This window comes from Pinus tabuliformis, chromosome 7, assembly GCF_031772625.1.
Source record: "Pinus tabuliformis cultivar Carrire ecotype Pingquan chromosome 7, CPIR1, whole genome shotgun sequence".
Lineage (NCBI taxonomy): Eukaryota > Viridiplantae > Streptophyta > Pinopsida > Pinales > Pinaceae > Pinus > Pinus tabuliformis.
The window spans coordinates 1,538,447,716-1,538,471,537 of record NC_142293.1 but is presented as its reverse complement, the minus strand read 5'-3'; the positions used below and the strand labels follow the sequence as shown (position 1 = coordinate 1,538,471,537).

Sequence of the window (23,822 nt, the reverse complement as noted above, 5' to 3'; positions counted from 1 at the left end):
CTCGCAAGAAGTATGACAAATAATACAATGCAATAACTTGAAAATGCATGGATGGAAGCTTCAATTTACAATTTTTTCACCTTTGCGGCCTCTTTATCCGCGGCCTGGGAAGGGAGGCAGACTTTTTGGGTCGACTCCCGATTAAATTGGGAGTATAAGGAAAAAATCGCGATTTTTTCCTTTGTGAAAAAGTCGCCAAAAAGTTGGGGGATTAAATCATTTAGTTCAAAAAATCGCGTTTTTAGGATTAAATCGCAATTTTTTGCAGACTTTTTCCACTCTAGTTTGCACCATAGTTTTAAAAATTGTATCGGGTTTCGAACCGGTCGCCTATCTAACCGTGATTCGAACCAGAACCGGATCAAACTAGATTGAACCAGATTCAATAAAGTTTAAACTGGAATTGGAAAAAATACATAAATTAATTACTTTTAATAAAAAAAGTATTTTTAAGATTCCAAACCATGATTCCAAACTGTTAGAGACAAAATATGAAAAGTCTTCTCATCTATATACCATGTAAGGGTGCATATATCAAAATGGCACCGAGTGCAATACATATCAATGATATCATTGACAAAATACATAACCAATGAGGCTCTAAATGGCCTCTAGAGTCAAAAAACAATGCTACAATGAGGCTCTAAATGGCCTCTTGAGTCCAAAAACAATGCTACAACTCAAGCTACTAGGCCACTAGCCTACTACAAATCACTGATCGACATGATCACTCATCAAACTCATCACCACTACTACACATGGGATCATCACTAGGAGCTACATAAACATCATCTAGCTCAGAGTTTGAGGACTCCTCAAACTCCTCTCCAACCTCAATAGCAGTACTAGTAGTAGCATGAGCAACAACACTAGGCCTAGTAGAACTAGAAGCATGAGTTCGCTGAGTTGCACGACTATTGCTTCCCTCATGAGTCACCATGTGCCATGCTTGGTCTTGTTGGTTCACTTCCTTCAGCTCTTCGTTCAACTACCAGATCTGCATTGGGATCAACACCCCCAACTCCACTAGACAACTCCAAACTAGCTCCAAGATGACAAAGAACCTCCAAACTTGTTGTTGTTGCTCCAAAACTCAATGTTGGTGCAGAACTGTCCAAGCTCTCATATGCACACAAACACTAAAAATCAAATGTGTGAGGCAAATAGGAGCTTAGGCATTCTTTTATAAGGTTAGGGGGGCATATTTAGAAGGGAACTTACCATGGTTTGCTAAAACCACCTCCAAAAACCACCTAGGAGTCCCATCAACATGCCCAACCATGTGGCTTCCTAATCGGCCGTTTTTTTTACAAATATCAGTTGGTTAGGTACCAAATTGGCCGAACCGGCTGGTTTGGTACCAAAACCGGCTGGTTTGGTACCAAAACCGGCTGGTTTGGTACCAAAACCGGCTGGTTTGGTACCAAAACCGGCTGATTTGGTACCCAATCGGTCCTGACCAACCAATCGGATTTGTTAGGCCGGTTTGATATCTCAGGGAGCTAACCGGATGGTTCAACTTATTTTCTGTTCGACCAGACCAGTTTTTAAAACTAGGGTTTGCACATGCTTGCTAGACCAAGCCTCATCACAAAAGAAGATGAACATAGATGTAATAAAATTGCAGTTAAAGAGAAATTGGTCAGAAGTGTCATACAAGAACAAGTAGAGTCACTATAAAATGGATTGATGAAGTTGGATGCTTCAAAAAATAAACTAATGAAGCTCAAAAACTAAAAAATATTTTCGATGGATGACTTGTGGTGCACAACTGACAACCAGGAAGGCCACACATGTAGCAAGTATGTGGAATTGAGGTTTGTGAATTGTGAAGGTAGGTTGTTCCATTGCTTTGCCCCAGGTTTTCCTTTTATGATATTGTGCAGAATATGGTATGTTGATAATTTAAAGTCTACGTTTATGATTTGATACCCCAATATCTGTGTTGCATTTTTTTCCTTGAAGAAGCACTTTGCTCCCATGCTATTCTTCTTTATTAAGCTTTATTAGCAAATTCACTTTCTCCTTACATAACTCTGAACGTTAACTTTATAGTATTGTGTAATTCAGCTCTTTTAACTTGTACTCTTTTGTCACCTCTAATTTGATTGCTTTACATTCTAAGATGGTTGTTGGAAATTCAGTTTTTGCAATCAAGTTGTAATAATATTCCCCCACAGTTTTGTTTTTAATTAGGAAATACTGTCTTGAATGTTCACAGGTAATTGCAATACTTGAAAAGCTAAAACAGGAGCGGGAAAGGAAAGAAAAGAAAAAGGAATCAGTGAACAAAGATCTGGATATAGATATCCAGACAACTCAGACGGGATCAGTTCATACAGAGCAAGAAAAACAAATAGGATTGTCAGAAGATGAAGATTGGATGAGTGATGACGATGAAGATCTAATATACATAAAATGATTGCAATAGCATTCGGGGATATCCTCATTTCTTTGTGGGATATTAGAAAGGTTATTGTACGATTGTAGATGAAGTTTGTTTGTTTAATGGGAATGACAGATTAAGCATTCCTGTTAGGTACAACTATCGTTTGCTTGTTAATTGATTGTAAAATGGATGGTGAAATCTGTGGAGCTAAAGCTCCAAGTTGACAGAATAAATTATTTCTGAATAAATATTAGGATGCTATTTTCTGTGGTAATATTGAATTTTCTTTACTGCTAATATAATCATCCAGTGTTTGTCAATTGAAGCATTTTCCCGTGCTGTTTCATTCTTTTAAAGAATTGCACGTTTCACAATGTAGTTCTATGATCCTAAAGTAAAACCACAAGTGCTTGTAGTAAAGCTCCTGACTCGGATTTCATTAGTTGCGTGCAAGGCAAAGTGTTCCAAAGTTTTAATGCCATTGCTTATCAATGTTTGTGGCATCCCAAAGAAAATAGAAACAGGAAAAAAATGTCGAGCGTCTGCGATGTCAAGGTCTTGACATCTTTCAAAGGTATAATTAAAATTTACTGCTTGCCACATACAGAGAAGGGGATTCCTGTTATGCATAACTAATTCAGGACATTTCACTATATACCTCATCCTATATGATCATGAATCATTACAGATGGGGCCTTTAACTCGATGACAAGGCTAATAAATATATCTTTGACGTATGAGGCTATAAGTTTGTAAATGGCCCTAGATATTGAGATTAATAATTTTGGCCTCTCACTGATGGCATTGATGGCATGTTGAAAGGATGAAACATTTCTGCACCTCGAGTCTTAAGTACAAGTTCCACTTATTTTGGACACCAAAGTTGCTGAATTGAAGCTGAAGCTGGCCAAAATTTTACAAAATTCTGTGTGCCAAAGATAAAAACAACTTAGCTGTAATGCTTCCTAAAATGTTGCTTTCATCTTGAGTTGAAGAGTCTTGGCAATGTTTCTTCATGCCAGAAAGCCAGGTAAATAAAGTAGCTTAAATATCCTACTTTGTTTCATAACAATCTTTTAAGAGCAGAATGTATTTCATACCAGTGAAGTGCATGTCATTCTTAAAATTGTCTTATTTTATATTATGTTACTAGCCTTTAAGAGAGTTATATTTTGGGGGCATTTATTTAATACTTTTGCATGAATCTGGTTACTTTAAATATAACATGCTGTTGAGATCTAAACATAAAAACTTTTTGCTGGCTGAGCTGGGAAAACCTTTGAATTTTGGTTTTGTTCTGCTGAATTTTTTTGACATTCATAACAAACCACAGCAGCAGTCTTTGCAAGCACTGTATCGAGTTATTCTTAGAAGGCACCACTTGGTTCACCAAAAACGTAGATGATACTAGTTCATGCATTACATCCAAATGCGCGAGGGATAATTGGATTGTTGAGGTGGCGGCCAATCAAAATATCCGGAAGTTTTGATTATGGAGGGGAACTTCAAAATAATTATTAACCTCCTAAAAATGGCAAGGGGTCAAAGTAACATATAGTGGCTAACTTCCCTTTGATAAAAGTTGTAAATCCCTTATCCACAATTTAAAATAATTATTAACTGCCTGAAAATGAGAAGCTATCACCCTGAAATATCAGTGGGAAACTCACAAGGCTCCCTCTGGGAATAACCCCTTACATACTTGGCTCCTCCAACATTGACCTCTACCACAAAACTGAAGACTTCAACGCAATTTGGAATCCCTCCATGCAACTGTATTTTGCCCCGGAATTCTGAAGACACTGTTATGTGCAGTAAGATGACTGGAAACTTCAGACTGAGCTTCTCGGAGTTATAGATCGCCTGAAGGCTTGAAAAATCAGCTATGGATTGGCATCAATGAGATCTCTAATCGGCTTGGAGGAATTTTTGAACAATCACATAAAAGCAGAGAATTTTCCAACTGAAATCGGGGAGCAAGTGGAGGAGGAAAAACCTCAGCTGATCATTCTCTGAGTTGTATTCATTTTCTGCTCATTGGAAACACAAATATATCAACCTTACACCCAAACTTAGAGATGCCTGTGTTGGTTCTATTTTTCATCAGCTGAAGCCTGACAACCGAAATATGAGCACATGATTCAATGATATTACCCGATTTTTCCTCACCCCTGTGCTCTACTTCGGCCGGTAAGAATTTAGCTGTAGCTTGCCCTTATAAATATGTGATATTGGGTAAAACAACTTTTTGAATGGAAGCACAGTTTGAGAGGCTTTTGTAGCTTAAATTTGCATTGAATAAGGCCAATCAAAGCACAGAATGCTGCCTTTCTGGGGTTTGGGGAGGAGTTATGCCATATCTTTGGCGTATGAGCCCTGAATTTGATTTTGTTAGGAACATTGCACAAAAAACACCAATGGATTTCCATCAAGTCGCTGCATGATATGCATAGCCTCTTTCCCAAAGTACAATAGGTAACATATTTGGACATCTAGACAATTTTCTGATCCTGTTAGTCTGACACTACTTGCTAATCCCTACGAACATCATCAACACCATATGACTCATAACATGCCCTTTTGCATGATTTACCCCTCAACTTCAATTTTCTGACCCTGTTAGTCTGACACTACTCGCTAATCCCTACGAACATCATCAACACCATATGACTCATAACATGCTCTTTTGCATTATTTACCCCTCAACTTCTACCTAGAGTAAAGGACCAACACTGTTTTTTGGGGATTGCTGCAGTAGAATATTCAAATGATTAATTCTGGAAGAATGATAAAAGAAGAGGAAGAATGACAAAATAAGTAGATTCTATGATACGAGAAGATGATAGAGAAAAATGCAAGCAAGATGAAGAAACAAGATGATGTAGCCAAAGTAGAAGAAAGAGAAGAAGACATAGACTCATGAAACGAGAGGACAATGAAAGAAAGTTGAAGCAAATAGACTTGGCTTGAACAAATGAAGCAAAAAAGGCAATGATATTGAAGAAAGTAGAGAAAGCAAAAGAATGTTGCAACAATAAAAAGAATGGAATGGGAAAATGAACGATGAAAACACAAAAGCAAAAGAAGAAAGATGGAAGAAAGAAAGATGGTTAATATAGAGGAAAAAAGATGCAAGATAAGAATAAACAAGTATAGTGTATTGAGATGCAAAAGTAGTGAATACATGAAAAATGACATCATAAGCAATTTAATGGCTTTTTTTAAATAATGTTTGTCTTATTTTTTATATGATGTGAAGAAAAGGGCCTTGGTCATATGTTTGTATAAGGTCTAGATTAGCCTAAAATGAAAAGTTGGACATGAGTCAAATGTTGATGTAAGCCTTGATGAGGTGAGTGTTCTCCCATAATTGAATGTTGAATCATTTGTGGCAAACCAAAAACCACTTATCATGATAGAGTATGGTTCATGGTTAGCCAAAGCTACTTGATGTAATGTATGGTTTGTGGTGAGTTAAAACCACTTGATTCTTTGTGGTAAGCCAAACCACTTCACTTTAGGATGTGATGGTTGAGGGTAATCTGCAAAAATATAGAGGATGTAATGGTTGAGGGTAAGCCAAATAAAAACCAAAGTGTAGTTATGGGTAAGCCATGAAAACCCAGGATGATGGTTGATGAATATTTAAGGGGAGTAAAAGGCATAGTTATGGTTGAGGGTAAGCCAAATAAAAACCAAAGTGTAGTTATGGGTAAGCCAAGAAAACCCAGGATGATGGTTGATGAATATTTAAGGGGAGTGAAAGGCATAATTATGATGATACGTTGTTGAAAATGTACAAGAAAACTTTTTCTAGAGAATCAGTGGATACAATGGTTGGTAACCCATGTAATTTGGTGGATGCTAATTTTCTATATTTTGTTTATGTTTTGTATATACAAGACGAAAATTGAAGATGATTTAGGATGAAGAATAAAGAAGACCAAAGATGTACGGAAGAATGAAGATGAAGACAAAAGATCAAAAAAGAAGATTTTAAAAGATAGAAAAAGAATACTACAAAAGAGCATAAAAGACAAAAATAATAGTAGATGAAAATGAGACTAATTGAAAAAATAATTGAAAAGACATATCTTTTTAATCATGAAGGGGGAGTATAAGGGATCAACTCATACTTGTGATAGAAAATAATGTCTAAATTATATGATAGTCTTTGATGATGTAGACCAATTACAAGAGTCTATGTAAGAATCAAATATGAGAATAAAAGAGAAATGTTAGGGATGAAAATTGGTTGAGAGATTCATGGAAATATTTACAAAAATACTTATGGAGATGGTTGAAGACAATCTCCAAGATGACAAAGTTGTTATAGTCACCTATAGTTATATAATGAATCATTTGTATAATGGAAATATACATGCAAATGGCATAATTGATATAATTTCCTCTTCGGGAGTTTTTTGAGTATAGATTCCTATGTCCTTTGCTTCACATGTGTTCGTATATGTTTGTTATTGGCTATTGAAGTCAACAATGAAGGAAGATAGTTACCCCATGAATTATCAAATAATTGTGATACTCTATTATATACCAATTGTTAATGCTCCTACAAATGAATTTACACAAATAATTACTAACATGCAAGAAACCATATGAAATGTGGGGCAAGTTTTAGTGACTATCTTGTTCTATTTTGTGATGGCTCTCTTCAAAGCATGAGATAAAATAGCTCTATCAAGTTGAAAATTGAACTAGTTGTATTGAAAATATTTACAACTAGTACCCAAGCATCTTTGAAATAAATGCAATGGATTTCACCAAATAATATATACATCAAATTCATTACATAGATTATGGGTCTGTCAAATTAGTTTTTATATATATCTCATCACTTTTAACAAAGAATCTTACCTTCTACCCACCATCCTAATTTTTTTTTCTTGATATCATTGTATCAATGGAATTGCTCTACAAAACTAGTTATGATGTATTTTTTTGGTTGATGTAGTCTGTAATATTTCTCCAACTCAGGAAGCTAAATGAATGCACCATCCTTCATCATTAATAAGGCCACATAGCTAGCGTTTTCTGCGGCTTAGTTTAATTTAGCTACCAATTTACTTTGTATTGCTATGATGTAATTAGTTTTGGTTAAATGTAATTTGTCCAAAATTGGTCAAAAGTAATGTTGCTGTCATATTGTTTCTTTTCGAAGATGCTATATAACAATTTCACTTTTTTTGTTTAATGCGTCACCTACATAGTCAATTGGTTCAAGAAATTTCATGCTTTTCATGTGTGACACTGGGAAATTGTATCTACAATGTGAGCCTTTTGTCTTTTCATAACTTTTTGTATGGTGGTGTTTCATGTATTTTTTCAAGCTTTGTAGCAAGATAGTTAATGATTACATTATCTCTGGCTAGGCAGATATAATAAGCATTTCCTCTTCGATTGCCTTATGCACACCTACATTAAATCTTAGTTTCAAAATGTGTTATAATTCCGGCCTTTCTAATTTTGTTTTTCTCATCAAATCACGATGATCGAAGAACATGATTTTTTAAATATAGAAACATGATTTTTTAAATATAGAAACATTTTTAAAATATAGAAATAGAATCTGAAAAAAAAAGAAGCAATTTCCTTACCAAACACATAAAGTAAATTTAATCTACACAAAATTTAACCATCATCAATATCATCCTCGTTAACATGATATCTTTTTTTTTTGGTAGGTAAGCACCCACAGGGGATTTGAACCAGTGACCTTTCGCAAGGAGTGCCTTAACAGTGCACCCATTCACCGTCAATCCAAAGCCTCGTGGGTAATTAACATGATATCTTATTACAACTATTAATCAATATTATAATTATTTAAATTTTATAAATTGATCTCATCATGATATAATAATATTTATAAGAAAAACAATGTCCCTAGTGGTTATTGTTGATGGGGTTTTGTGTTTTCTAATCACAAATAGCCTTAATTCCATATATAAAACCAAATACCATCTCCAATTGTAATTTAACCTATTGTCATATGTCCACACGATACATAATACAATGGTGAAAGTCATTTATTTCTTCTAATGACGTAAAACATTAGGAAGACTGATATTGTAATAGATATTCTGAAATTGTTATATAGTGTGACTATATGCAAGACATTTTAAGAGAGTGATTTTTTTCATCAACCCTTTTAGTTTCACATAGATGATGAATTTTTTCGACCCATGATGTTTTAGGAATTATCCAACACTTTGTTTACTATGAAGATTATTTGATAGTTTGTTTTTATTTTATCAATGTTGATTTTCTTCTTTCTGTATTGAAACATATAGATACTTTTGATATTTTATATTAGGGTTGATCACCTCATTGTAACCCACCACAAGTTCTTTTTAAATTTATATGTAATAATGTTTTTAATATTATCATTATTATGCAAAGTGACATCTTCTATCCCTAATGATTTAGCCAAGACTTGACATCTTTATGCCAACCTTGCTTAAGCCACAAGTGATTTTCACTGGAGTTTGCAGCAATCTTATGAAGCCTCTTGTCTTCCATGTTGTTTATCATGTTCTTATATATTAGGTACATAGTCATAGTTGTGCTCTCAATAGGGAAATACTTACTTTTATGAGGAGGATATGATAAGGTGAATTTCCTTTAATTTGAGATTATGAGTTATAAAACACTCTTGGATTTACTCTTTTTTTTACCACAATTCTCTAGAGATACTATAGCCCCAAACTTCACAACCATATAAGATAATAAGAGTGACAAGAGTTTTAAAAATGACTTTTTTCTTATCCTATAACCAAAGGTATGTTGATAATTTACAACTATTTTTAAGTCCATTATAAACTTTCCACCCTCCATTTATTTTGTTCTCAATGTTGTAGCTTCAATTAACCTTGTAACAAATATCGATTTTGAGATATTTGTGCGAAGTCACTTCCTTCAAATAGTTGTTTTCATACAAGAAATTAGCATAAGTGGTCTTTTTAGATTAAAATATCATAACCTTTAATATTTTGTTCATGGATAAAGTACATTTAATTGCTTGTTGCAATCATAGATACTCATCATCATAAAAATAATATCATTTATGTAAAGAAGAACTATTAATATTCAATAGAAGCAACTTATTTTTTTCAAAAACATATATAATTAATCATGAATTCAACTACATTTATAATCATGAATTCAACTACCCATAGGCAAGCTATTATTAATAAATTTAAATTAATTTTAAAAATATATATGAAATATTATAATATACATAATACGAAGAGAAGCTAAACATGGAGTGTAAAAAAACTCTTGATGTAATATATAATTTAATATAATGTTTATAAGTAACATTAAAAATTTATAAATTAATAGATAAATTTGAATTTAAAATAAAAAATAGCACATATAGTTTAAAAATTGGGGTATGAGTACGATTTTTATTCTTAATAATGTTATTATTTGGATTTTCATTTTTTTTCCAATAATTTTTATATAAAATTTAAATAGATTTTAAAAAATTGGTTATAATAACTTTTATCAAATGTTAAAGTTATACAATGAAAATATACTTTTTAATAATATTGAATTTATTTTTTAATAAAAAATACAAATTCATGAAAAATTAAAACAATATTTTTTAAACCAAATTCCAATGCAAATCATAAAATTTTTAAAATAATATTCCTGAATTGTGTTTTAAAAAATAGAACATGAATAAAGTCAAATTTTTATTTATTCAAAATGTTTGCTTGCATTTCTCTCTCTCTATATGTATTAGAATTTATATATATAATTATTTAAAAATAAAAATGAGGAAAAACACTACAAATTCAAGTAAATCTCTATTTTTATTAAATAATAAAATCTTAGTTAAGTTCTTCTAATTCTTCTTAATTTTTTTGAAACAGATCATCGATAATTATAAATGAACTCATTATCCAAGTGAGGTTCACAAGAATTGATGTGGCTCACCCCTGTAGCTTGCATGCTTTGTGAATTATTTCGCTCTAAGCTGTACATGATTTGGGATCATGCACTTCTGGAGAAGATCACACACACATTGAAAATATATTCTTGTACTTGCATCACTCGCATAATCTATTTATGACTTTGTAACCCACTGCAATTCACATCTGATGGTACATTGCCTTGTACTATATTAAAGACTTTCTTATTTATCTATGACAAAAGAATCACTTTATTGTATCTTAATATATATAGAGGGTTACTTCACAATAACTTGGAGGTTCTTGCTTTAGTACAACCAGTTGTCAAATCATAATCAACATAATTTATTTGCTTCAGCCATCATGAACTGATTATGCAGTGACAATTGTACGTTAGTCATCATTCTACAATAAGACGAAAATGAACTGAACAAATCACCCTTTAAATAAATAAAATTAAAATATATAAAAAAATAAGCTGATTTTGTTTTCTAATGTTTACTTTATACAAAATTATTTATTTTTTTAGTCAAAGGGTGGTTAATTAAAGTCAATTACATTACTAAATGTGTTATACCCTACAACTGTAGGGATAATAATAGTCCTATTTTAGTATCAATATTTAATATAACCCATTCTATAGCTTCCAAACATGGCATTGCAGGAGTTTTGGTGGCTATAATTTGCAAATGAGATCTTCTTGTGTTCAAAAACATTAAATTACCAATAGTTGGGTAACAAGGGGGGATTAAATCTAGATAAAATCTTCTTCTCTAAACTTTATATAAATATATCCCCATCCTAAAAAAGTTGTCTAAGGACCTATGAAGATTGGTTTTCTGAGTTCAATGTAAGGTTGCAACTAGCTTAATCACATGTGTGAATTGTTCTAGAGTTGTTTCCATATCATTATCTATGTACTTTATAGATTTGACAATTGACTTCTTCCATTTGAGAGACTAGTTGAGAATTTTGGGTGTGGATCTTCTATGAAATATGCTATCTATAATTAAAAATATAGATTCTAAAATTATCATCTAAATAAACATTAAAAACTAAAATAAATAAATAAATTCTTATTTTAAACAAAAACTTTCTTTATATACTATTCATCACTAGTAAGAAAAAACTTTCATAATATAACTTGAAATGAAATTTTAATTCTAATTATAAACCGTGAATGACCATAAAATAAGTAATAATGAAACTTACCTATAGCGTTTGGTAAATATCGAAAAATCATTGAGTTGGTTTATCTTACTATGCAACAATAACAACACTACAATAATAACACTTAGAGAAAAATATTGCCGATGAAGATGAACAATGCATAATGCATATCGGGTTGATTTAAGTAGAGTTGGATTCAAATTTGATGATGATGAGTTCTTTGATTGAAATATTAAGAAAGATATAGGATGATGACATCTCATTCATTTTGGAAAAGGCTATCTAGCTACCTAATGGGATAAAAATTTATTGCAAAGCAACACCACTCAATGGTTATCGAGTGAAAGTTTCACTTTCAATGACACGAAAATCAAATTTCACGCAGGTGAAAATTTAAAAATCAAGTGAAATATAAGGTTAAAGATGATGAAAAAATACTATAGGTGAAATAAAAAGTGAAATGCCAATTTTGTAGAATGTTTGAAATGACCTCCATGGCTAATATGGTTCACCATTCAACAACATTATATAAAGTTTTAGCCATGGAGCTAATATGGTTTAAATGGTTCATCATTCAACAAAGGTAGATTTAGATTTAGATTTTTAATGGAGTTAAAATTAACTTTCAAACCTAACCCAAATCAAGATTAACTCCTTGAAACTTTTCAGAGTATGATTTCAATGTAAAATAAAATGAAAGTGTGTACATTTCTCTAAAAGATAAAATCCATTGGGGAAGAATTATGACTTTCAATAGTAAAGTAGATGGAGTTTCAACTCTAATAAAAGTGAAAATTCCATCTTATGCATGTTTTAAAAACTTGTTTTTTTTTGAAATTTTTTAACTTAGAAAAATTTCAAAGCTTAAAGAATATAAAAGAAAATATGAAAAATACTTGTTTAGAGTAATATTTTCATGAAAATTTAAAATGAAAAATTTCAAAAGAAAAGAGTTGAAAATATATAGAAAAAAGAGAACGTGGTACCTAAAATTCCAGAAAATTTTAGGGTGTGTTGAGGTCTTAACAAATATTTACACTTCTCTAAAGTAAGGCGAGGATTAGTATCTAAGTCATTGTGATCAATTCTATGAAAATTCATCTCAAGAAAGAGAGTCTCATTTTTCTTACACCACTATAGTAGAGATATATATGGATAGATAGAAGGAAAGGTTAGAGGGTTAATTCAAGAAACCTATAGTGGAGGAGGGGGTTTCCTAAGATTTTCTCTAATTGTGCAAATTATCTAAAGATTCACTCTTCAAGTTGTCACATATAGGGTATGAGTTCATCACATGAAATGGATGACGTGGGGGGTTGTATTACAACTTGGTTAAGAGAAGAACATAAAGTTGTAAGATAACCATGGTTAGGGGTAAAGAAATGTTCATGTAAGGAGGAAGTGTTAATTGTCCTCCATGGCTAATACGGTTTATATAGTAATAATGGGGGAGAGTCTTTATGTTATCATGTTGGTTATAAATTGTTGCATGAGTACTTAGATAGCTACTAGGAGGCATGTTAAGAATATTCATGTAGGTGAAGTTAGAGAGGTTAGAAATGTTTTGAGATAGTTTTGGTTGATGCTAAGATGAAAGGAGCTAGGATAATGGTACCTGTTACCACAAAATATAGCAGGGCCCTAAGGGGATAAAACCTACGGGAAAACTACTAGACTAAGTGACAACAATGGGACAATGACCCATTGTCACCACAACCAAGTTCCCCTGCTCTTTAAGGACTTTCACTAATGGGAGGAGTCCTGGTATGATTGTGATTACCTATAATAGAAATTCTAGGTTTGAAGGTTCAAGGTGATGGAGCTAGAGCTCATTCGAAGAGAGGATCAATAAAGGTATGAGGATTTAAAGAAGGAAACCGCTCTCTAAGCAAAACCCTAGAAAAGAAGGCACAAGATCTAGGGTATTGAGGTTTTTCGATGGTAATAGGTATTCACAAGGTCAGGTCCCGAGAGAAGAAAGGGATTCTCACTACTACATATAGGACTATATTGTGACGACATAGTCTGACAGTATGGTCCATATTGTCACAAAGGTCAAGAAAAATGTCATTTTTTTAGTTTTCGCGTCTGTGATAGTTGCAATTACAACGACATATTTGTCGTGAGTCGTAATTGTGACGATATCTAAGTCGTTGTAATTGCGACGACAAAATTTGTTCATCACAAGTGAGACAGACTGCACTCTCAAGAACCACAACTACTATATGGGCTCGAATCTAGAATTCCTTTTCAACATGATCAACATATCAAAGTACCTTCGGATATCGGGTATCAATATTTTCTTAGAACAAACAGAACTCAGTGCCCTTCTTTTAGAACAAAACGAAACTCGATGCCATTCTCTTAGAACATAATAGAAATCAGTGCCCTTATCTAAGAACAAAACTCAAGGATCACAAAAGAATAACAGATGCATAACTCACATGCTTTTGGAGTAGAACTTTTATTAGTAGTCTTCCACATAAAAGGAAGAACATAACAAGAAAATATATATTAGAAAAATATAAAATATATATGAAGGGAAAAAGAGGGAAACATGACTTTCCCTTTCCCTCCTTTTCTCATGGTCATTATATATACATAGGCTTGGATCCATAATTCCTTTTCAACATGATCAACATGATCAACATATCACAATATGATCCAGACTTAAACTGGAACGCAACAAATTACAGAGATAACCATAAATACAGATATGCAGTGGAAATAATACTTCATTTCATTAATGGAAAATACTGAAATATGCTTACAAACAGAAATGGAAAGAAACCAACTAGGGCGATGGTGGCTTATCTCTGAGAAGAGATGTGGCGGCTACATGCCTCTGAATTGTTCTGAACTGTGTTACAATGAGGCTCAAAGGCTTATTTATTGTTGAGAAACAATGTAAAGTCCTTCACATCCCGAAACCTAACCCTAGAAGATGAAACGCCAAATTGTGGGCCCCGTTTGGGTAAATTGGTACATCAATTTCCCGGGGTCGTAACTTTGGCATACGATCTCCGTTTGACGCATACAATAGCTCGTTAGAAAGATCTATTCGAGCACTACAACTTTGGGAAAGGTAACATCGGTCCATGGACCCATGTTTCCCCCAGATTTCCAAAAAAACATCGTTTAGGGCCTCAAAACAGCTCTGGAAGTTCAGGACCCGAAAAACTGCTAAAAATAGTAAACTGAGCTACAATTTAGGAAACTGGAAAAGCTGAAAGAGACAGTTGTGGGGGTCCAAATGGGATAGGTGGGTGGCCACCAACATCCACCTGGATCATTCCTCCCCCCTTAGGAAGCAATGGTCCCCATTGCGTTGAGTTCCTCCATCTGCTGAACTTGGTCCCTAGTGAGCTGTTCTGCAATCTCTGATGTGTCCAGTAATGGTGAGAAGCATGGTCGAGGGCGGTACACATTGAACACTTTGTGCAGATGAAGGAATGGAGGAATGTTGTGCTTCAAAGCATTATTTCCCACAGCTTTAGTAATGGTGTAAGGACCATGTCGACGTGGTCGGAGCTTTTGATGGGCTCTTGTAAGGCGTTCTTTCTGTCGATGCAACCAGACTTTTTTGCCCACCTGAAACTTGTGTGGTACCCCTATGGGTGAGGAGAAGTTGTTCCTGTGTTCTGTCATGACCATATCCCTTTGCTGCTGCTGTTGCATGGAGGAACCCTTTGCGGGGGTCATGGATGTAACAACAATCTTCCCCTTACTTTGGGAGTGAACCAGACAGATGAATTTCCTGGTCTGGGAGATGAGCTTGCTGCCTTTCTTAGTAGTGATCAAAGAGGTGGCAATAGGTGGGGCTACCTCTGGTATCCTGTATAATGAATTATTCAAAGAAATAATGACAACACGAGGCCTTGACTCATACACAACATGTCGCCTCCACAAGTATGGTTGGCCTAATAGTACATCGCAAACATCCAGAGGTGTAACATCACACAATACCTCGTCTGTGAAGGTCTTGATGCTGTAGGGAAGGTGGCACTGCTGGCGAACTTTGAGATCTCGTCCTTCGTGAAGCCACCCGATATTGTACGACTGTGGGTGTGGTGTAGTCAGTAGGCCCAACCGCTTCATGACCTCTGCTGACATAAGGTTCTTTTGGCTGCCATTATCGACAATGAATTGCAGCGGCGAACCCTTCACCCACATCTGTGAGTGGAAAAGACGCTCCCCCTCCTCTGGGTCTTCGGGCTCATTCTTCTGGATCTTGGCAGTGGTAACAGTGGTGCTAGGATCCGCATCAATGATCTGCTTCCCTTTTCCATTCCCCTTGTCACATTCTGGCTCAGGTTCGGAACATGCATCTGATTCGGAAGCCTTCAACTCGGCCACCAGCGACTGCTTGGTCCGACACTCACTTGTGTTAAGAGTGGGACTCTTGTGGAATTCACACCACTTTCCTGTGTCCTTCTTCGGCCTCGTGGTGTTGTTCTTTTCTTGTGGTTTCGACGGGTTGTCTTGGGTCACCCCACCTTGGCTTTGTCCTTTGGGCTTCGGATTTGCAGATCCAAAGTCTCGCTTCTTCTGTTTAAACTTTTGCTCGATTTTGACAACATATCGGTATGCTGTGCCGAGTGAGGAGATGTTCAAGAACTCCATCTCTTCTTGGCTGTATTTGTGTAGGCAGCCGCGGTATTTGAGTACCAGATGCAGCTCAAAATCTTTGATACCCAAATGTGTGCGAAGGGTATGAAAAATGTTTTTTAACTCCGACACATCTTGGCCTCGTCCCTGCCACAGTGTGGTCCATTTGATGTATTTGTCCTCATAGCTTTTGACAGGGTAGTATTGCTCCTTGACCGCATCCTGAAATGAATCCCAAGTGGGTGCAGCTGAAAAAAGTGAGCTTGTAATTTCATCCTCCTTCTCGTAGTAGGTTTCCCACCAGTCCTTGACGTGGGAGGCTACTTTGAGAAGAGCAAAAATAATCTTTTCTCGACTCGAAAATTCATGAACAGAAAAATATCCTTCTAGCAGATTTAACCATTTATCTACGACATCTGCGTCTATTTGACCCTCGAATATGGGGATTTCAAAATTAACTTATACCTTAAATAGTGTAGCATTTCTAGAGTAGTTGCTGGAAGCCGATGCGTCGCTTCTGGGTAGCCGCTGAAGGATCTGGGCAAAGTTGTCCATCATCGTGTTCCGTTGTCGCTCGAGGGCTTCTTCGACCTCGTTGGGGCCATGAAAAGAAAAGTAGAGAAAAAGCATACTGCTCTGATACCACTGATCCGGACTTAAACAGGAACGCAACAAATTACAGAGATAACCATAAATACAGATATGCAGCGGAAATAATACTTCATTTCATTAATGGAAAATACTGAAATATGCTTACAAATAGAAAGGAAAGAAACCAACTAGGGCGATGGTAGCTTATGTCTGAGAAGAGACGTGGCGGATACATGCCTCTGAACTTTTCTGAACTGTGTTACAATGAGGCTCGAAGGCCTATTTATTGTTGAGAAACAATGTAAAACCCTTCACATCCTGAAATCTAACCCTAGAAGATGAAACGCCAAATTGTGGGCCCCGTTTGGGTAAATTGGTACATCAATTTCCCGGGGTCGTAGCTTTGGCATACGATCTCCGTTTGACGTGTACAATAGCTCGTTAGAAAGATCTATTCGAGAATTACAAAAAACGTCGTTTAGGGCCTCAAAACAGCTCCGGAAGTTCAGGACCCGAAAAAATGCTAAAAATAGTAAACTGTGCTACAATTTAGGAAACTGAAAAAGCTGAAAGAGAATGTTTTGGGGGTCCAAATGGGATAGGTGGGTGGCCGCCAACATCCACCTAGATCACAGTACGTTCAGATCTCAAGAATCGAGATTTTCTTAGAACATATAGAAATCGATTCCCTTCTCTTAGAACAAAACAAAACTCGGTGCCCTTCTATTAGAACATAATAGAAATTAGTGCCCTTCTCTTAGAACAAAACTTGGGTATCACAAAAGAATAGCAGATGCAAAACTCAAATGATTTGGGAGCATAACTTGGATTAGTAGTCTTCCACAGAAAATGAAGAACATAACGAGAAAATATATATTAGAAAAATATAAAATATATATGAAGGGAAAAAGAGGGAAACATGACTTTCCCTTTCCCTACTTTGTTCATGTTCATTACATTGGTAAAGCTTACAACCCTAGCTCTGTCGATTCAAGAACCATTTGACCTAACAGTGGTATGGGTACAGGCTAGGTGGCCTTGAGGTAGATGCATTTGCTGATAGAGTTTTTTTTTTGGGGGCTTGCAGGGGGGAAGGAGATTGTGGACCTTTGTCTAGATCGGGTGAGGAATCTAGCCGATAACTGCACGAGTTTACATGGTTTTTAATGCTATTGGAGGTGGGACCGAATTTAGTCTAGGTTCATTGCTTTTCGAGCGACTTTCTATTGACTATGGCAAGAAATCAAAGATTGGATTCATGATTTATCCTTTTTTGCAACTGCATTAAACTATCCTTTCCAATAGTTAGTTTAGGTATATGGTTATACCTATTTTTTGTAAATAGTTTATGCAATTTCAGGTTTTTTCTTTCTTTGTGTATCAAATCTGAATGTCACATGAACAGAGGCTCTTGAAGTTACTGGATACAATATTGACTTGAACAAAGGGTCTTGACATTATTGGATAAGGTGTTAGTGCTTTTGATGGTTTTCATTGAATCATTGCATGAACTAGCCAAAACCCATCTAAAATGAGTCTGGTGTACACCTCTAGGTTATTAAACTGTTGGTTGGTATCTAGAGTTTGAATGTTTGATGTGTCCATAATTTCTATGAATTCGATATATGGGTTTGTAAACCCATTTTTTGTTAACTAGAATATTCGTCTATAAACTTGGGTGTGATATGCATCTCAAGGTTGGGAAGCTTAAGGTTCCATATGGGGAAGCCCAATATTTGTTAATTCTACCATTTGTGTGAATGCCATGGGTTGACCTAGTGTCATTATTCAATGCAACATTTTAGATTTACTGGATAGTTACAACTCGATAAGAGTTGATGGATCTTTATCTTTACTTGGGTCATAGAATGCACCTTGTGATGGATCAACATCTTCACTTGGGCCGTAGAATGCACTTTGTGATGGATTTGCGTCTTCACCTAGACTTTAGAATGCACCTTGTGATGGATTTGCATCTTCACCTAGACTTTAGAATGCACCTTGTGATGGATCTGCATCTTCTCTTAGGTTGTAGAGTGCTTATCCATACACTCATGATTTGAGACACCAATATTCTTCTTCTTTTTGAGTTGTGAGGATAACTTGGTTCTTTTCCAAGCCTTATATTTCCATGAAAAGGGGTACTTTTTATTTTTCATTCTATCCATATATTTCCACTAACATATTTTTCCTTCTCTCTATTATTGGAGGCACGGAAATTTTCTTAGCCTATCTCTTTAAGGTAAAGTTTACATGTTCCAATGTTTGATCTTAAACAAAAAAGAGTGAGCCAACTACTTCGTTTCAAATATGATAAGTCGTCTAGCTTATTTGAAAACTACTAGGGATTACATGTCAAGGGGATGGGTCTTGGATTTCAATTTAGCTTTAATATTAGGCCAATGGTTTGTGATCCAAGAGGGCAAAGGAGATGATATAAGAAGATATTTTCCCTTGATGATTCATGAGTGAGGCTTAGACCAAAAAACGATCCAAACATTCTACTTTGAAACCTAACCGTGACTTGCTTATTTGTTCAAGTAAATTTATTGATCATGACTTAATGTGTATAAACTTCAATCTTGAGATGATAACTTTTATCAATTCTCCATATTGATCTCTAAAATATTTTCCTTTTTTTTTTTTCTTCTGTTATGAAACCAACTCACAAAAAGATAGAAAGATAGATCAATGTCTTAGAAATAAGCCTCTTCGAGGGGTCAACCTCCTTTACATTACACAAATGAACAATTCTTAGATGATTCAAATGACAAAACCTCCTTTCTATAGATAGGAGTCTAAGGGGTCACAATATAACCAAATCCAACCTAAAAATAATAATATAAAGGCACAAAAATAACAATAGTGGGATTCTATGGGATACAATAATAACAATATGGAGACAATAGGGGCACAACAATAACAATAAGGGATACAACGACAATAGTAATGGGGGAATCACTAGTATTATAGGGACCTAACATGCCCCTCTCCTTAAAAAAAGTGTCGTCCTCAACGCTTGAGTAGTTCTGGATGCTTCTGTATAAAATTCTCATCCTCCCATGTGGAATCTTCAACGGGTAAGTTCTTCCACTTGATGAGATAATCTGAAATTGATCGATTTCATACCTGTCAAGTTCTTGTTTCTTTTACTGCTTCAGGTTCCAATATGATTTTTCCTTCCTCATCAAGTTCTAGCAATATTGTTTGAACTGGAAGCTTGTCACCTATAACCTTCTTTAAGCATGAAACATGGAAAACTTGGTGCACTCGGGAAGCTGCAGGAAGTTCCAATTTGTATGCCATAGTACCTATCTTTTGCAACACCTTGTATGGACCACAATACTTTGGTGATAATTTATTATCCTTCTTAGCTTGCTTGAGGGACATTTGTTTATATGGTTGTAGCCGTAGAATACCCAATCACCTACATCAAAACTTCTTTCACTGCGATGTTAATCTGCCTGCTATTTCATTCTATTTTGCGCCAAGGTGAGGTTATCCTTTAACAGTTGGAGAACTTGTTGCTGATGCTCGATGTGATCTTCCACTGCTTGAACCCTAGAATTTTCTCTTAAATATGATGTGATGGATGATATCCATAAAGTGCCATAAATGGGGTCATTTTTTTGCAGTATGGAAGGAATTGTTATACCACCATTCAGCTAGAGGAAACCATTTGACCCATTGTGTCTGTTTATCAGATACAAAGCAACGAAGATATCCTTCCAAACATTTGTTTACTATCTCAGTTTTCCCATCAGATTGAGGATGGTAAGTTGAGATTTGAGCTAACGGAGTACCAAGACAAGAAAATAATTCTGTCCAAAAATTTCCAGTGAAAATGGGATCCTTGTCGCTTACAATAATCTTTGGGTTTCCATGTAGCTTTTGAATTGTTTACATAAATGCAGTAGAAATTGTACTCGCTTTAAATGGATGAGATAAAGCACAAAAGTGTGCATACTTGGTCAGTATGTCAACTACCACCATGATAACACTCTTTCTTTCGGACTTGGGTAAACTTGTCATAAAATCCATTGAAACCTCCTCCCAACATTGGCTTGGAATGGATAAAGGTTGTAATAGTCCTGGGGTATTAATTGTTTCAATTTTATTTTGTTGGAAAAACAAACATTCCGCCACAAACTTTTGAATATCCGATTTAAGGCCATCCAAAAAAAATTCCTTCTTAACCCTGTGGTAGGTTTTTAGAAATCCTGAGTGCCCTCCTAAGGGAGAGGTGTGCAATTCCCTAAGAATATTTTGTTTGAGTTGGGAATTCTTACATAGGTATAACCGATCCTTGTACCATAACGAATCATTTTTCCAGCTAAATGTATCAGATGTACTGGGATCTTGTTGTATCTTTTGAATGAGTGCCCACACTTCCTCGTCATTCTTCCATTCATTCCTTGCTTCGTTTATCCAATCTAGTTGGATAATAGAAATGGTGCAAATAAATGCTTCCACATCCTCATCCTTTCTTGAGAGTGCATCTGCCACAACATTTTGCTTCCCTTTTTGTAGATGATTTCAAAGTCATAACCAAACATCTTTGTGACCCATTTTTGCTGCTCTTCTAAAGATAATCTTTGTTCTAAAAAGTATTTAAGACTATCATGCTCTGTTTTTACCTTGAAGTGTCTTCCCATTAGGTAGGGCTGCCATTTATTAAGTGCATGTATTATTGCCAACATTTCCTTCTCATAGATAGCTTTGTGTAAATACTTTCCTTTGATTGGATGACTTTTGAAAGCAATGGGTCTTTATTCTTGCATTAGAATAGCACCAATTCCATTTCCCGAGGCATCACATTCCACAATAAAGGTTTTTGTGAAGTCCGATGTAGCTAGGACTGGTGCTTGGAACATTACCTCTTTAAGATGTTCAAAGGCCTTCGTTGCTTCTGCAGTCCATGAAAATGCATCTTTCTTCAATAATGTTGTTAGGGGTGCTGCTATTCTCCCATATTTCTTAACAAACTTGCGATAATACCCTGTCAACCCGATAAATCCTCGTAGATGATTTATGGATGTGGGGATTTTCCATTCCTTAATGGTTTTAATTTAGCTAGGGTCTACCTTAACACCTTCATGAGATACAATATGACCTAGATATTCCACCTCTTGTACTCCAAAGAAACATTTGGAGATTTTTGAATATAATTATTTCTCCTCCAATAGTTTGAGCACCATGTCAACATGTTGGACATGATCCTTCCAAGACTTACTGTAGATTAGTATATCATCAAAAAATACTGACACAAATTTTCTAAGGAAGGGTTTGAAAATGGAATTCATCAAACCTTTAAATGTAGAAGGTGCATTAGTAAGGCTAAAAGGCATGACCAAATTTTCATAATGACCCTCATGAGTTCTAAATGTTGTTTTTGGAATGTCTTTAGTCTTCATTCTGATTTGATGATATCCTGAATGAAGATCCAACTTGGTGAAGTAAATTGATCCATGTAATTCATCCAATAATTAATCAATGACAGGAATGGGAAATTTATCTTTAATAGTGAGCTTGTTGAGCTCCCTATAATCTAGACACATGCGCCATGATCCATCCTTCTTGTGAAACAATACTACTGGAGCAGAGAAAGAAATTTTACTAGGTTGAATTATACCAACCTCTAGCATTTCTGCAACCATAGGTTCAATTTCACTCTTTTGGACATAGGATATCTGTAAGGCCTGATGTTTGGAGGAACACTTCCTAGAATCAAATTAATAGCATGATCATGATCACGAAAAGGTGGGAGGCCTTTGGGAGTCTCAAATACCTTGGAATGATTGTCCAAGACTTTTTGGAGATCTAGAGAAATGGATGATTTCAATGTGGGAACCTCTAGTGAACATAATTGTGCAATTATGCCTCATTGTTCTTTCTTTAGAATCTTTGTCATTCCGTTAGAGCTAATTATCTTTCTCGGTTTCCCTGCGATACCCCTTAATTCAACTTCCTTTCCTTCTGAAGAGAATTTCATGAAAAGTTTTTGAAAATTAAAAGCTATTGTACCCAAGGATTGTAGCCATTGGACTCCTAGTACAACATCAACTCCACCCATTGGAATGGAAAAAATTGGGCTATTCAATACATATTCTCCCATGGATAGCTTGATATTATGGCACTTTCTTAAGCAATTTATGGTTCCTCCACTTGCAAGCATCACTTGACAGTCTGGTGCTGGATATAGGAAGCAATTCAATTCCTTGTCTATCTTACAATAAATAAAATTATGGGTACTTCCGGAATCAATCAACACTATTACCTTTTTATTCTTGATATTCCCTTCTATCTTGATAGTTTGAGGAGTGGTAATTCTAGCCAATGCATTACAAGATATGGTCGGATTCATTTCTTCTTTTTCTAGGGTTTGTTCCTAGTGTATATCCTCTTCTTTTGATGTTTCTTATCCCTTTTCTTCCTCCTCTTCACAATTTAAGTAAAATAATTTCTTCTCGGCACACTTATGACCTTTAGTGTATTTGCTATCACAACTGTAACAAAGCCCTTTTGCTATTTTTTCTTCCAATTGTTGTGGTGTCAACATTGTAGGTTGTGGATGGCTAGGGGCAACAACACTTCCATCTTTATGATTGTGAGTGGTAGGCTTCCTTGTTGCCATAATTTTTCTTTCCATTTTTCTTGCCAACCTGAATGCCTTCTCCAATGAATCTGGTTCCCAAAGGCGAACCTCATGTTGGATGTTATCTTTTAAAGTCCCTATGAACACATCAATCCTATGCTCCTCTGGAATATCTTTTACCCTTATATTCAATTTTTGGAAGTCCTCAATGTGCTCCATCATTGAAACCTTTTGTTTGAGATTTATCAATTGGCTAAAAAAATGTTGCTTTTTGTATCCTCATAATGTGCTATCATTTCATCCGTAAAAATAGCCCAAGTGACAATTTGTTTACGAGAGAAAAGCCATCAATACCATACAAAATGATTTGGTTCCAAATATAAAGTTGCAATGCATACCTTTTGTGTGTTTTTCACATTATGGAGATCGAAAAATTGCTCCATCTGTAGTATCCATGTTCCGGGATCCTTGCCATCAAACTTCCTCATATCGATCTTTGGAACATGGTGGTTCTTCGATCCAACGTTAGAGTCTA

General features: G+C 35.2%; 1 protein-coding gene across 1 annotated transcript in view; it reads left to right on the top strand.

Moving 5' to 3' along the window:
- LOC149253751 (putative ribosome-binding factor A, chloroplastic) overlaps positions 1-2,663 on the top strand; it is a 109,254-nt gene extending 106,591 nt beyond the window's left edge. The window contains exon 3 of the mRNA XM_089460012.1: positions 2,222-2,663. Within this exon, the coding sequence (XP_089316138.1) occupies positions 2,222-2,422 (201 nt within the window). The 3' untranslated portion in view covers positions 2,423-2,663. The remainder of the gene's footprint in view (positions 1-2,221) is intronic.
- Positions 2,664-23,822: the final 21,159 nt, after the last annotated feature.